The sequence below is a fragment of the Desmodus rotundus genome, chromosome 7, assembly GCF_022682495.2.
Source record: "Desmodus rotundus isolate HL8 chromosome 7, HLdesRot8A.1, whole genome shotgun sequence".
Lineage (NCBI taxonomy): Eukaryota > Metazoa > Chordata > Mammalia > Chiroptera > Phyllostomidae > Desmodus > Desmodus rotundus.
Genome location: NC_071393.1, coordinates 131477079 through 131493574, shown reverse-complemented (window position 1 = coordinate 131493574; position 16496 = coordinate 131477079). Strand labels below are relative to the sequence as shown.

The window sequence follows — 16496 nt, the reverse complement described above, 5'->3', positions numbered from 1 at the left end:
ACGTGTTCCAGAAACTTGACAGAGGTGTTGGAGTCTACGCCGCGGGACTCAGTGGAGTCGGTGGCTTGGGGGGCTGTGCGGGGGTCCTTGGAGGGAGGTGACCGGTGCTGCCGCCCCGCGTAAAAGGGGTCGCGGGGCTCTGTGGGCAGCCAGCCGCATTTCATGGGATGACACTCCGGAAGGGCTCGGGATGACGAGGAGGACCTTTGGGGACCTCGTCAGTCTTAGGTATTCGCTTGTTTATTTTGGGGTGGCTCCTAGCACGCCGCGGTCTCCTGCAGCGTTTGCCTTCGGGGAGAGCTCGGGGAAGGCCTCCTCTGCCGGTTCGTCTGCTTTTGCTCGATGACATTTTCAGGGCCAGCCTGCGAGTGGTGGTGTGGCCCTGGCCGTGCCGTTTGCTGCACGTGACAGCGTACACGCAGGTGTTGCAAAAGCGCTGAAGCTGCAGTTTTCAGGCATTTAAAATCCTGTTTTCTACTTGTCATCCAGAGGCTATGACTCAACTCACTGCGTCTGACAGGTGCTCCTTGTAGATTTGTTTCAAGTCACCACACACAGTTGTACCCGCGGTTGAACGGTCACTGCATAGTTTTTTCCTTAAAGTATACTCCGCCAAAGGATGAAGTGGCTTTTCCGCTTCCCCCAAGCTTTTTTTTTTTTAAAGATTTATTTATTTATTTATTTTTAGAGAGAGGGGAAGGGAGGGAGAAAGAGAGGGAGAGAAACATCAGTGTGTGGTTGCCTGTCATGTGGCCCCCACAGGGATCGGCCTGCAACCCAGGCATGTGTCCTGACTGGGAATCGAACCTGTGGCCCTTTGGGTGGCAGCCTGGGCTCAATCGACAGCTACACCAGCCAGGTCCCCGCCCCCCCCCCCCCCCAAGCTTTTATTTATTACACTGGAGTCGGCTGCTTACAGTATGAATTGCTTGTACCATTCAGAGATTTGCTATTCTAAATAAAAGCACTCCTATGCAGTGAAATTTAGGAAACCATAGCTATAGGTGAGCCTCCTGTGATAATTGTGCAAAGCAAAAGGAAACTTTTTCTCCTAATTTAAGCTGTGTAAAAAAGCTGTGCTTTTTTCCTCTTATGTAAAAATATTTTAACAAAGTAATGATTTCCTTAGCCATAGAAACCCGAAAAGCTCAAATTATGCTAATACTGTATGATGACCCTTAAGTTAATTTGCACTCGCATGGCTATCTGTAAGTAGATGATTTAAACTCGGGAGGGCACATAGGACGGTGGACAGAGCCCCGGTCAGAGCAGCAGGAAGACCCAGTGCCACACCAGGCCAGCCCAGGCTGCGGCAGTTAGCCTGCTGACGTCCGCGGAGTGATTCACCGGAGTTCAGGGAACTGCCGGCGGGGTTTCCAGTCCATGCCAGAGTACTCCAGGGCTGTCATTCTGTTGCAGTAACAATGGAGTAGCGGGTCAGGGTACTCCAGTGCTGTCATTCTGTTGCAGTAACAATGGAGTAGCGGGTCAGGGTACTCCAGGGCTGTCATTCTGTTGCAGTAACAATGGAGTAGCGGGTCAGGGTACTCCAGTGCTGTCATTCTGTTGCAGTAACAATAGAGTAGCGGGTCAGAGTACTCCAGGGCTGTCATTCTGTTGCAGTAACAATGGAGTAGCGGGTCAGGGTACTCCAGTGCTGTCATTCTGTTGCAGTAACAATAGAGTAGCGGGTCAGAGTACTCCAGTGCTGTCATTCTGTTGCAGTAACAATAGAGTAGCGGGTCAGGGTACTCCAGTGCTGTCATTCTGTTGCAGTAACAATGGAGTAGCGGGTCAGGGTACTCCAGTGCTGTAATCACTATCGAAAGATAGGGATTATGGTGGATATTTTTAAATTCAGTGACCCATGAGTCTGTACTTCTGGTACAGCTATGAATAAGCTATCTGGAAAGAGGAGGGTTGGGCATTTATTAACTGCTTTTTGTGGGTTGAATAATTTTGTACGTCTTTTTCTTTAATGACTTTTCACATTACTCTTATAAGGTGGGAATTATTATTGCCATTTTACATACAGAGTTAAATATTTTCCCCAAGTGGCATTGGCCAACAAGTGGTACAGTTAGAATTCAAACCTGTCTAATTCCTAAGGCCATTATTATTATTATTTTCAACTAATCTGATGGCTTCAAGACAAGGAAAGGAGAGTAAATGTTTACTGAGCATCTACTTGTGTAAGGCGCTGTGAGAGGCACTCTAATTTGTGTGGTTTTATTTAATCCTCATGGGGAATCAGAGGCAGTGATATTTGAATTTTACACTTTAACTTCAAGTCCCTTGACAGAGTGATTTATGGCTAGACCGACTCTGAAGATTGTTTCGTTCTGTTCCTTGAAGGCGAGGGATGTGCCCAACCAAATTGATAATGTCAAATAAAGCATCCCATAAACATTTGCTGTTGCTGTTTATTTGTTACAGTGTTTTTGGTTGATGACCAAGATAAATCTTGATATGACACTTAGATATAGCTATACAAACTTCTGATGCCAAATTCAGTTACTTCGACACTTGATTTGAATGACTTTCATTACTGGAAAAAAGATAACTCACAGAATCATAGATCCAAACGGAAGAATTGCACCATTGACGATCTCACCATCACTTCTGCCCGGGATCATGTAGAGATTGGCAGCGACATTCTCTTCTTCCTTGATCTCAGACAGTTACTGCTAATTAATTGGAAGGTGATATATATGTATATATAAAATTAACATCAAAACCCGTTTTTAAAAACTCTGTTTAGCAGACTTTTAGATTCATTGGCATAATTTTCCATGCTTTCAAACCTTTTATAACTTAAAAAAAGACAATGTTTTTAATAGACATTATTTAGCAACAAAATCGTAACAATGGAAACATTTTCAAAGATAAATTTTCAAAGCATTTCCCCCTTAGTACAAGTATCCTTTGAAAAGCTGTTACTTTCTTACTCTCTACTGAAAGGTTACCTTTACTTTGAAAACATAAAGTATGTCTTGCTTTTTTGGAATAAACCTACCAGGTGGCATATATTATTGACAGCCATCTGTCAGCAGCATACTTAGAATTCTTCTGTTTGTGCAGAAGAAAACTGCTTTTCATCTTTAAATCCAACAGAAATATTTAGCCATAAGAAAAGCCAGGAAATCAGAAAGTTACTGTCACTTTCTACCCTTTTACGAAGATTCTATTGCTTAAAGGTCTGTCTTTGTCATGTAGAATGATGCTCAAGTAAGCTTCTGCGCTGAAATGGAGCATCCCACCGGGGGCACCTCCCTTAACTCGCATTGTGGAGCTACCGGACTTCTCTTTGGGCCTGTCGGAGATGTGGCCAGAGTGAGGGTGCCAAAGCCCTTTGCATAGTAAATTTTAGTACAACTTTTAAATCTAAAAATGTGAAAAATTTAATATGGAATGCCTCATTTTTTACTCACATTCTTATTGGATCATCTGTTACACTCTCTGGGATAGGTACATTTTGGAGACTACTTAAAGGGGCTTCAGGTGGGAGGGAGGAATAGAGGCAAGGAGTTTGGAACTATTCCATGGTTGGAATGGGCTGTCTTGTAAGTTCATGAGTTCTTTTCCCACTGAAGTAGTCAAAAAATGCCGTGTAGTATTGGAGTGGAGGAAGAGTCGGAGATAAAGGTTTGGGGTCATTGGGGTTCACTGGTGACCGAATGGCATAAAGCGTGTGGGCAGTTGTAGACGACGCTGAGAAACAAAAAGGCTGAAGACGGAACTTAGACGAATACCTCCATTGTAAATGGGAAAGAACTGGATAAAGACTGAGAATGTGGAGGGTGTTAGGGAAACCAAGGACAGTTAGAATTGCAAAATAGGAGTTAGACTGAGATGAGAATTCAAGTCAAGGACGATGAGGACTGAACATTGTTCATCCTACGTGTCGGCTTATTCGCAGTTGAGAGCAGTTTCAGAGGAGCTGAGGGTTAGCAGGCAGACAGTATTGGGTTGACCAAAAAGCCCGTTAACGTTTTTTCTGTACGATAGCTCTAGTGATGCTTAGTTGTCTTTTACTTTGTTCGAAACATTTTGTTAGCTTCTATGGTAGCAGCTGTCATATCAGCGCACATTAAAAAAAAATTATCAAAATCAGTGAATTTTTGTGCAACCATTTTAATACTGAAGATGGAAGAAGATACCTGACATTTTTGGCGTATTATCCTTTATTGTTTCAACAAAGGTAAAAATGTAACTGAAACACCAAAAAAGATTTGTGCAGTGGATGGAGAAGGTGCCGTGACTGACTGGATGTGTCAGAAGCGGTGACGTGTTAGCCAAATAATTCTCTGCTCTGGGTCTGTCTTATGCATTGGCAGATGTTTAGCAGCACCCCTGGCTTCTACCCACTAGAAGCCAATAGAAGGAGAGAGATGACGTGCTCATAATATCCAAATCAGGTTATTGGTGAGAAGGGAAAATGTTTCTTTTATTTTACGGGAAAAGCGTGCGGACTTTTTGGCCAACCCAATAGTTGGTGGTTTGAGCAAATAGCTGCCTTGACTGAAGGAGAAGAAATGAGGCTGATGACCAGAGAGGACATGGTGTCACGACAGGGGATTTTAGTTCGGTTTTGAAGGTAATAGCGGCCAGTAATCAAGCACCTCGTGTCTCTCTCTATTGTACAGGGTGCTTTTGTATATGTTTTCTTGCTCTAAGTGGGGCACTACCGTTTCCATTTTACCACAGGGTTGTGTAACTTGGGCTTGGTTTTAGCAGAGCAGCAAGATTTCCAAACAAAGTCTTTCTGACTCCAGTATTCTTTTTGGACCCCACGGTGCCTCAAAAGATTCAAGAAGCCTGCATTTCTCAAACATTAGCCGAGTGGGGTTCACCTGGGAAGTTTGCTAACCCGCAGACTTCTGGCTCCTTCCCTATGGATTCTGGCTCCAAATACCTAAGAATCTACATTTTTTAAAAAAGATTTTACTTATTTATTTTTAGAGAGGGGAAGGGAGGGAGAAAGGGAGGGAGAGAACATCAGTGTGTGGTTGCCTCTTGAGCACCTCCTACTGGGAACCTGGCCTGTAACCCAGGCGTGTGCCCTGACTGGGGATCGGACCAGCAACACTTTGGTTTGCAGGCCGGCGCTCAGTCCACTGAGCCACCCCAGCCAGGGCAGGATCCACATTTTCAAGAAGCATCCTAAGGAATTCTGATGGTGCATCTGGGCCTTGATTGCATTTTCAGAAACACCATTACTAAAGAGATTGAGCATTTTTCTGTTTAGTTTTAAAAGCTTGTTCTAGAAGTCACCTCCTAAGCCCAAGAACTACATTTTTGAGGATTATGAGTTTAGCACATGATTTTGCTTGGTCTCCCGCAGAATCTTCCATTGTGAAAATATACTTCTCTCTTTTATACTTTTGGTTCTGCAGTGATTAATTGAAGGACCTTTTGAAAGTTACCTAATTTTTCTGATCATCAGTTTGCCAGGCCTCTAAAATGGGTGCAAAAATGCCTGATTCAAGGGCTATTTTGAAGATTTAATCCAATAACGTAGGTATAAAATATTGTAGTGTGGTCTCCTCGATGTAGTAAGTGCTAATTATATGGTAATTGGTTTAAAGCAGTTCTTGCATATTTTTATGCTCAATTTTATCTCTATTTGAATTCTGATGCCTTGGTTTAAACTAATAAGGACGTATTCTTAGTCTTGTTAAGAGAAACATAAAACGTTATGTCTGCTTTCCTTCATATGTCAAGCACACCTTGAATTCCTAATAGTGCTCATCATTGTTAGGTAGGCACTGTGGAAGATAAAGAACAATAGTCAGCTTTTGTGAAGTGTTTACTTAGTATCAGGAACTATTTGGTAGCTTGACCTTTATCTTGGACGTTCACAACCACCTATGAAATAGGTACGATCCTTATTCTGAGCTGAGCAAATTGAGACTCAGATGTCAGGAACTTGTCCAGAGCTGCCCTGCTAGTAAGAGACTGACCTCGGATCTGAACATGTGCTGTAGTTTGGGGAATGTTCTTCGAACACGTTTGCCCGATTTTCTCTTAAAGTTTTTTTGAAAAACTACTGTATTCCTTGTACATTTAAAAACTGCCTTAAAATTTTTTTCATTGTAGGTTTAAATAGACGTAGAGAATAACTTTTGTTGTGTTGTAAATATTGATATAAAAATACAATTTTTTTCACCCAGTAGGATCTCATTCCCACTATACATTTAAAAATGCTTGACATGCTCTTTGTTAATAGTTGGAAATTTAACACTGTATCTTTTTCCCATTGAATTCATATGGCCATCCTGTTTCCTATTTCTGCAAAATTTTGTCATTATTTATTTATTTCATACCTAAGTTTTTTATCCATCATGCCATCATTTTTGACTAAAAACATGTAACTAAATTGAAATTGGTTATATTTAAAAATTTCCTTTTATCATTAAGCTTTCCTTTATATTAGTGAATATTTTCTTTTTTTAAAGATTTTATTTACTTATTTTTAGAGAGAGGGGAAGAGAGGGAGAAAGAGAGGGAGAGAAACATCAATACATGGTTGCCTCTCATGCGCCCCTTACTGGGGACCTGACCTGGCCAGCAACCCAGGCATGTGCCCTGACTGGGAATCAAACCAGTGACCCTTTGGTTCGCAGGCCTGCATTCAACCCACTGAGCCACACCAGCCAGGGCCATTAGTGAATGTTTTCTAGTGCAACATTTTAACTAATGATTTCTTCACTTTTTTTTGTTTGTTTTTTAGTGGTTTCCTTACAGGTTGTTCTAGAGCTCATTATATTGATCTTAACTGATCAGTATCTCCTTCAGATAACCATTAAGTTTTAAGTGTTAACATTTTTCCTCTGGACTGTGTTATTGTATTATTATGAGTGTGCAGTAGATCAGAACAAGAAAGATACATTATACATTTGAATAGTTACACGGAGAAGCTTCTGTTGGAGTGCACTCCTTCCTGATAGGAGTAGGTTGCTTCTCCTCCTTCCCGCTTAGTTCACGCGTCTACAGGTACATAGACTTACAACTAGACTTTGACAGGGCTCGGCGTAAATCTTACTCTAAGTTTTTAAATAGTTACAAGCTTGACATATGCTGATGTCATAAGTAGAGAGAATTGAAGGGATTTTGCAGTAGGAATATCACTTAAGTTCTCTGAATTTCTTTGAGTGTTATATTAAAAATATGTATAAGATAGGGAAAGACTGGAAAACTCACTGCTGGAGACTTTTGTACCCTAGGTACTATGTTGGGGACGATTCAGGAAGGTTAAAAGACAGGCGTTTTTTTTGGCGAAGGGGGGAAGGGAGATTGTAGGAAGGAATACGGGAATGTGGGAGAGGAGACCCAACACGCTGCCATTGCTGTAAGTATCCTTCTGAGGAAGGCCCATGGTGGGAAAGGATCTATACTTAGAGATTGAGGATCTGGGTGTTGTACCTTAAGACCACCCATGCCCATGTCTTTTTAGGGAGTCTGTAGGACCACACCAACACCGGCGTGAAGAACCCCGTTCAGCAGCGACCTCTGATCGAACTTGAGGAGGTCCCAGTCTCACTCAGGAGTCAGCGTTAGTTAGGCTTGTCCGCAGGGAATTCATGACTCTGCCCTTATGCAACATGGCGTTCCGGAACAACCCTACCTGTAAACTGGCACTTGATAACTATTGTTTTATTGATTTAAAAAGTTCCCTGTCTGTCAAAAATGCACTTAATTATTCTGCGAGCTGTATTTACATCCATTCTCTCTTCTTTCTGCTTCAGTCTGGTTTTCTCGCCCTCCACTGAAATTTCTTCTCGCAGCGGCTTCACTAAGCCCCTGAGTAGCACCAAGTCCAGTGGGCCTTGACAGTCTTGGACTTCTTGGTAGCTGTTGCTGCACTTGGCCGTTCTCTTCTTTCCTGTTGTCTCTCCACGACTTTCTGGGACGTGAAGCTTTGTTGATTTTCCTTTTCTCCGCTTTTTTGCAAGTTCCTTTTTCTTAACCCATTTCTTAAACGGTGTTTATCAGGGTTCTGTGCTAGGCCTCTTGTTATTTTATTCTGCGTAAGTTCCCAAAGCTAGTCTCTCCTCGCCCCCGTGGCTTCATTTACCCTCGGTGTTTATAATGCCCTTGTTTATCTCCAGCCCCGATAACTCCCCTGAGGTCTGGACTGTAATTTCCAGCTGCTTCCTAGAAGTCTCCACCTAGATGTCTGTTCAGATGTGATCTTTGGAACTGAGTGCGCCATCTTCCCCTAACCAGCTTTTCCAGGTTCCTCTGTCTTAGTACGTGGAGCCATTGCCTAAGCCGCTGCCCCAGCCCGCATCTGGGAGTCATTCTTCATTCCTCCTCCTCCTCACCCCTCATGATGCCAATTAACTTTGCTTCCTAATGTACTACAAAAATCCACCCTCTTCTAATTGCCAAACCAACTTCTCTGGCTTCTCTTACTCATAGCAACCGTCTGCCTGAGGTTTGCTTTCCTCCAGTACCTGCCCTACCTGGCTGTAGGGGACCCCGCCAGGGCCCCCCATCATGAAGTTTGGACCCCATCATGGCACCCTGGCTTAAAATCCTTAGGTGGTTTCACCTTGCCCTTGAGATAAATTTCAGACTCTTTAGCATAAATTACAAGGCTCTTTGGATTCCACTCTCCCGTATCTGCGCAGCCTCATTTCTGGCTCATCACGCCGGCCCAGTGCACTCCAGCTAGAGCAGCTTTTCGCTTCAGATACTCTTGTATCTCAAATACGTGTGCTTGCATTCTCCCACCTCTGATGTTTGTTTGTTTGTTTGAATCCTTCCACATGCCTTTGTCTCTGCCTGGGACCCTTTGCCTGGTTAACTCCTCAGCCTCCTGGTCTCAGCCTTAAATAGCACTTCCTCAGCTGGCCGCCCCGAGTCTCCAGGTTCGGTTCTTTCACACGCCCACATAGCACAGTGCATTTCCTTGGTCACGCATTCGCCTCTCGTAAAGGTAAGTAAGCTATGTGTGTAAGCTTAGTGAGCAATCCTCTTTGACCAGGTCTCTGCTTCCCTCATCCCCCGTGCCCGACCCATCTGTGAGCATGTTCAGCACCTTTGAATGAGTTAACAGTGTTAAGTTCTGTGATTTCAGCTTGCATTTGGTTTTTCTCTGTAGTGTCTCAATGAGATCCTGGAGTCAGCAGATGCGCCTTTGGAAGTCACGGAAGGATTCATACAGTCAATTTCTCTGTCAGTCCCGTGGGGCTCCTTGCTACAGGACAATTGTGCGCTGGAAGTGAAAGGGCTAGAGATGGTCTTCCGGCCTAGACCTCGCCTAGGTAGGTGCGCCACGTGCTCCGGGTTGTGGCTTTGTTTTTTCCAGGTTGGGAAAGTGGCCTGCTTGCATTAAATTCAGTATTTAATGGGTTACTTTGAGTTGCGAGACAGATAAAATGTTAGGGTTCAGGCCCGGGCAGGGTGTGCGATGACATCTGTAGCATTATTTCTCTCCCTATTTACACGGTTCACACACAGATGGTGATTTAACTACTTGTTACCAATGATCCGTTGTGTTTTAAAGACTCAAAGTGTTGTGCCAGAAAGCGAGGACGTGCTCAAAACTTGATGGAGAAATGTTCAAGGGGTACAGGACCGGGCTTGAAGGGGCTCCCATTGGCCAAATCCAGGAAAGCCTGAGTATCACAAAGAATAACGACAATAATGGATTATAACACTAAATGAAAAAACACCCCAAGCCCATATGGACAGGAATAAATAAATAAATATGTAAATAGGATAGGGAGAGGGAAAACCCTTCATTGCAGTAGAGTACCTTCTTATAAACCTAAGAAAGAGAGAGAGTTCACCATTGGTTTTGGCCACCATAGTAAAAATCGATACGGAACAGAATCATCATTGAATGCTAATACCATTTGGTGAAGGGTTGTGGAGGAGTTTAACATTTAGGCAGTGTCACATTGTCTCCCAGTGGTTACATATTATTTACAGTGGGGATAATTGACAGTCACCACCTCCAATAACCACATGGTCAAACTCACCTCGTCGGTCATGGGTCAGACTCACCTCATGTGAGTCCCGATGTGATCGGCCGAGAAGGCTGCACGTTAGTTTTGTACTCGCTCTTCCTGCCGAAAGTGCTTAGCCGGACTCCCACCACGAAGCGGCAGTCAGACAACCCACAATGAGGGACATTTTACAAACCGAGTGGGTGGTACTGTAAAACATCACCGTCACGGAAGACAAGGAGAACGGGGGGGACTCTTCCAGATTAGAGGAGGCTGAAGATGTGCGTAGCCAATTGCAGGGTGTAACCGCGTTTTGTTCGCTTATTTGTTCGTTGTTGTGAAGGGTGTTACAGGGGTGGCGGGGGTAACCTGGGTACCAGCGTCTGGAAGATATCACTGTGTCGATGGTGTATCCCTTGGGAGTGTTCTGCAGGAGAATTTCTCGTTCTTACAAGTTACATGCTGAGGCGTTTAGGAGTGAGTGTTATGATGTCTGCAGTTCCCCTTCACATAGTTCAGCGAAAGCATGAGAGTGTGTGTGCAGAATCTTGATGAAGGTAGATGAAAGGTAGGCAGGTGTTCATTGTACAATTCTTCCACCTCTTCCTTAGGATTGGCTCAGTGGGAGGAACTTTGAGAGGGAAAAGCTTTAAAGTTATAGTAATGGTTTACAAACCTATGTGTACGATAGCTTTAATTACACATATGATGTTTTCTGACTTATCAAACACATATGAGTATGTGTTCTTGCATGCCAGATACTATTCTTAGTGCTTTACAAATATTATCCTCACAGTAACTCTTTGAAATAGATATTTTTTATTATCTCTATTTTGCAGAACAGGAAATTGAGGCACAGACAGCTTTAATAACTTCTCCAAGGTCATAGCTAGTTAAGTGGAAAAGATGGGATCTGAACCCAGGCACCTAGTACTATAGTCTTTGTTCTTAAACACTATGCTACATTGTATCTCAGATTTTTCTACTGCAGAGTATTTATTTGTGTGTATGTGTGTGTATTTTATAAACCAGTTAAATTATGATGGTAGGTCATCTTAAGTTATGAACTTAAATTCTTTTTTCAGTGACAAGTGATGTTTATAAATATATACTTGAAGAGTTATAATTTCAAGTGCTGTCTGAATCACCAAAGTTTAGATTATGCTTTGTGGAATTATAGTACCTATATTTTGAAAATTGGTGATCTGTGCATGGAATCCTCCTTAATAATCTGGTATTTACTTCACAAGAATATTTCATCTTTCAACTATGAAGAGTAGCTATAACTTTCCTTTCTTAAGGAAAGTCAAATAATTTCTCCTTACTGTAGAAGTACCCTGTTAGAAGGGCTTTCACATTCCACGTGGAAGGCAGTACTGGTAGTTGCCCCTGTCAGTTTGCTGTGATGGCATGAGAAAGTGTGGTGGAAGCCCTCACGAGGGCAAGGTCTGGAAAGGATTTCTCATTTCATGCAGTTCTTCCTCCAGAGATACTCTTTCATTTTAACTGCTTTCATACTAACCTTCCAAGGCCCAGGTCAGCTGTCTCTGCTCGTTGTCCTGTCAATTCCCTCAGCCCGAAGAATTCACCTCTGCTCTTAGCTGTCAGAATATTATCTGCTGATACTTAATCGTTGCCTACTAATTCTTCTTAATCTCATCTCATTTCTTCCATATGTTCTAGGCTCTCTGAGGACAGTTAATAATCATTTTCTTTTTCTCCCTCTGTTGGAGGGTCAGCTAACCATGGCTGGCAGGCCAAATCTGGCCTGTCACCTGTTTTTATAAATGATTTTTTTTTTTTGCGTTTCAAATTTTTTAAAAAGTTTTTATTGTTATTCAATTACAGTTGTATGCCTTTTCTCCCCATCCCTCCACCCCACCCCAGCTAAACCCACCTCCCTCCCCCAGCTCCACCCTCCCCCTTGATTTTGTCCCTGTGTCCTTTATAGTAGTTCCTGTAACCCCCTCTCCTCACTGTCCCCCCCCACTCCCCCCTGACATAATTCAGTTCTTATTGGAACACCAACATACTTCTTCGTTTACTTACTGTCTCAGGCTGCTGCTGTGGTAGAGTAAGAGTTGAGTAGTCATGATAGAGGCCGTGCAGCCCAAAAAGCCTGAAGCATTTACTGACTCTTTACAGGAAGACTGTCCACCCCTTTTCTGTAGTATTGCGAACAGCGCTTGTGTGTGTCAGGCACCCATGAAGTACTTGTTGAGTGAGTGCCTGAATTAATATTTGGAAGGTAAATATCATGTAACGAGAGCACGTGTCTCTGGATTTTTCTGTGATCTGTTATTTTTATTTTCCCTTCCTGGTCATTATGAGGCGATGTTTAAATCTCAAGGGTAATTTCTAGAATATTGTATCCCTGGGTAACACCCTGATGCTAAATACCTCGTGGAGGATTAAGAATTTATCTGTTTGAAATGTGTTATTTTAAGAAGCGGCTTTGTAGTAACTGTGAGAAACCATTTCGGATTACTCTGTATTTTCTGCAGCATCGGGGTCTGAGCCTATGTACTGGTCAAGTTTCATGACCAGCAGTATGCAGCTGGCGAAAGAATGTCTCAGCCAGAAACTAACAGATGAACAAGGAGAAGGGTCCCAGCCTTTCGAAGGACTTGAAAAGTTTGCTGAAACCATTGAAACAGGTTTGGTATTACTGAGTATTAAAAAAAATTGATATTGTATTTGGAACCTTTATTTAGTAAGGCTTGTATAAGGAAAAGCCATTGGAGTGATTTTTAAATGAACTGTCCTCACTTTAGAACTATGGAATTGAGGTTAATTAGACATTGTATTCGATTTAATTTCAGGGCCTTCTGTACCCGAGTTTCTGCTGGGTTTATGTTATTTTGCTTAGACTTGGGATTGAACCCCGCGGAAAGGCTGGTTGCTGCCCCAGCTGTCTGTTGAGATCTCACAGCGGGAAGCGCTCAGTAAAGCAGGACGTTTATTACAGAACTCAAGATTGTGGGATTGTTAAGGGATTCGATTCAATTTTATTTTACAAGTTTATATTAAACTAATTTAGTACTTACTCTTTCATTTGAAGTTTTTTATTTATGTCTCTTATGTTGATGGTTACCTGTTTACTCTAGTGCTAAGAAGAGTAAAAGTCACTTTTTTAGACACTGTCTTGAGAATTGAACATGTACCAGAAAATTCCAAAACTGGAACTGCGCTTGAAATCCGAATAGAAAGGTAAGACTTTTTATAGCTGAAAACAAATGACCCAATTGTATTCATTTTTGAATAGCAAAAATCTGACTCTTACTGTAGACTTCAGAATGCTTTTGGAGACGAGAGGTAATGGTATGAAGTTAATATATACCTTTAGAGTAAAGTGCTTTCTCCAAGTCATGTTCTAACCCCATTACTGAAAGTTAAATGCATCGGTCGGGGTAGAATTACACGCAATACCATGTTGAAGTCAAAGTGGACGACTCGCTCTTGGTTTTTTCCGGATCAAAACAACGAACATCCGAGGGCTGCCGAGCGTGAGGCACTCCTGTCGGAGAGTTTCTGCGTTTTCCCGTAAGCTGCGTACTATTCATGCGTGTCTCCTTCACGTGAGCGGCATTTTTGCTGCTCTGGTGAGAAAGCAGCTGTTACCTTTGCTGTCATCTTTCGCTGTTACCTTTGAGGGTTCTGTGAGGGCATCATAAGGTCAAAATTTGCAGTAGCGATTTACATAAAAAAGATAAAAACTTTTGGTTTTCTGTGTTTGCCCATTTGGAGCCCCAGTAAGTAGCTCTCGGCCAGGGACTGACTGACATGCTCACTCGTGGCTGTGGGTTGGAGTCAGTGATTGCTCACCTGGTCTGAATGCCACACTTAACTGCCAGCAGCAATAAGCAGAATGGAGGACGTGCCCTGAGCCCCAGGGACACTTGCATGGGGATCTATGGGGGACCTTTGCCTAATTATGAAGCAGATGTGTTACGGTTCCTGTCCTTCTGCAAAACATACCTATTAGTGAAACCGCTATTATTAACAGATCTTTGAAATTACATTGCATTACCTTAAATGGCATGTTAAAAATATCTACAATCTCATGCATATAGAACTACTTTATTTTGATTAAACTGAAGATTAGTCAAGAATTTACAGCGTAGTCATAAGAATTCAAGAAATGTCATCTGTGCCAGGCTTCTGACTTGGAGATGAATGCTGCCTCACTGTTACCCAGAGCTGTTTGGGCGAGAGGGAGGGGGTGCAGGAATTGTTTTCCTGGAAGCTAACTATAGGAAGTTACTGACTTTCCCCCCAAATCTAGCAGCCTCATAAAGCTCTCCCTTCCGGGGGCAAGGTCTCCTGAAGCATTTACCAGGGTAAAGCGTGGCACTGCTGACCCGTATTCTGGGCATATTCTAAGGTGCTGACTCTTGACAAACCCTTTCATTTACCAGGGTAAAGCGTGGCACTGCTGACCCATATTCTGGGCATATTCTAAGGTGCTGACGCTTGACAAACCCTTTCAGCTTGAAAAGCTGTGTGCATTTCTTACCATCGTGAGAGGCTTTCCTGGGAGGTTGATGCAAACGCCCTTTTGCCATCAACTTTCAGGACTGTGTACTGTGATGAAACCGCAGACGAGTCTTCAGGAATCAACGTGCACCAGCCCACGGCTTTTGCTCACAAGCTGCTTCAGCTCTCTGGAGTCTCTCTCTTCTGGGACGAGTTTTCTGCATCAGCAAAGTCTTCCCCAGTGTGTTCAACTGCTCCAGTGGTAGGAAAAACAAAACAGAAAGACCAGTGCTAAGTCACAGATTTTTAAAAGGTTTAAATGAGAGCTATTCAGTTTTGCTAGGATACGTGTTAATGAGTTTCCATCTGATCTGGAAGTTAACACAGATACTTAGTAACGGGGACATATTTCAGAGATTTCAAACATATTTATAATTCATGTCTTTCTTTTTTGCTGTGTATTAATTTGATAGGACCATTACCTTCTGTGTCTTGGGGAGAAATGGTATATGAACATCTAATGTCCTCATACAGTAAACACAGGAAATCAAGCAGGGTTCACATTTACCTAACACAGTAGTGATTGTATTGCTGAACATTTATCATACAAATTGTATCTTTAAAAAGTTTATAATTAGGAAGCTTTTTATTAATTCTTCCTATGAGTAGAGAATCCTTTTATGCATCCAAATCAGTTATTCTATAATTTATCACTTATGTTATTTCAAAAATCAGATTTTATTAAAGAACATCTATTAAGTTTTCTTATTACTGTAATTTGAACAGTTGTGCTTTTTTTTTCATGTCCTTTCCCATTATTTGTCTTCATTACCAAGGTACTGTGCTAACACACAGCGGTGTTTCATCTAGCTATGGGGCACCAGCTTACCTGTTGTAACATAAACCAGTTTCGTGTGTCAAATATGTTTTTCTTCTTCAGTTGACATTTGTACTTTGCATTTCGATTTGTTTACAGTGGCATACTTTATTCTTACTGCATTATTGTAGGAAACTGAGCCAAAGCTGTCCCCCAGCTGGAACCCTAAAATTGTCTATGAGCCACACCCACAGCTGACCAGAAGTTTGCCAGAGGTGGCGCCCTCTGACCCCGTGCAGATCGGAGGGCTAGTGGGTAAGCTGGAGTTGAGTCTCATGCTGAAACAGAACGAAGTGCTTCCTGGAGCTAAGGTAAAGATTTGTTTTATTCTCCGCAGTGAAAAATGAAATAAAACTGCAAGCGTTCTTTAGTCTGTGCCATGACCTCTGATGGTTACCATAGATGGCCCTGGAACAGGGGCCCCTGCCTGGAGCCAGCGATGGCACCCAGCCGGGCAGGTGCAGGGAGGTCGAGAGATGCCTGTGCCCTGCGGCTGCAGCTCAGGGTTCAGAGTCGCGTCCTGCACTCACTTCCCCGATCCGGCAGCTCCAAGCGGTCATTAGTTCTGTTACTTAGGAACGCGCCATTGAAGAGTGGCATCTAGCATCACACAGTAAAGTTTAAAGGAGGGGAGATTCGGAAAGCAAGCTGACTGAAGATGTTTAATTATATGGAAGAGTATCCACCTGACGTGTAATTTTAACCGAATGGCCATTTTTATAGTAGTATATTTATGAAAAGAGATTGATTTTTTTCATAGCTTTTTGAAGACTCTGTGAAGACCACTGTACTTGTTTCATAGGGAACCATACCGAACAGTCCGGTGGAGAATCAGGAAATGTGCATTTATTCAGTCAGTTAAACACGTGTTTGTCAGGTGGTATTTCCAGACTTGGGAGCGAATTTTCCGTACGATCTGTAAAATGTGGTCTCTGTGGAGGAGATGCGGGACCTGCTCACACGTGCGCACCGGTCTGCCCAGCTGTAGGTGTTTGAACGGCTGCTGTGCGCCAGGCCCTGGAGGGCCCTGGAGAGAGGCAGAGATGAGCGGATCTGGTCATGACCTTTTAATGAAAGATATGCTAGAGGGGGAGCAGTTGCTGTGGGACTTGGGCAAGGGAGCCCCTGGGTACCCACGAACGTACACGGAAAGCTTTCTAGGGGGTTGAAGGCTCCTAGGAGTC

At 43.0% G+C, this 16496-nt stretch overlaps 1 protein-coding gene across 3 annotated transcripts in view; it reads left to right on the top strand.

Moving 5' to 3' along the window:
- The window catches only part of ATG2B (autophagy related 2B), a 68414-nt gene that overhangs the window by 728 nt on the left and 51190 nt on the right, over positions 1-16496 (top strand). For 2 of the 3 annotated variants that reach the window (XM_053929055.2, XM_053929054.2), the window contains exons 2-6: positions 9110-9272; positions 12464-12616; positions 13067-13169; positions 14535-14697; positions 15444-15623. In XM_053929055.2, coding sequence (XP_053785030.1) covers positions 9110-9272; positions 12464-12616; positions 13067-13169; positions 14535-14697; positions 15444-15623 — 762 coding nt within the window. Of the gene's footprint in view, positions 1-38; positions 229-9109; positions 9273-12463; positions 12617-13066; positions 13170-14534; positions 14698-15443; positions 15624-16496 lie in introns of those variants that run through there. The other variant, XM_053929056.2, reaches the window with a different exon arrangement.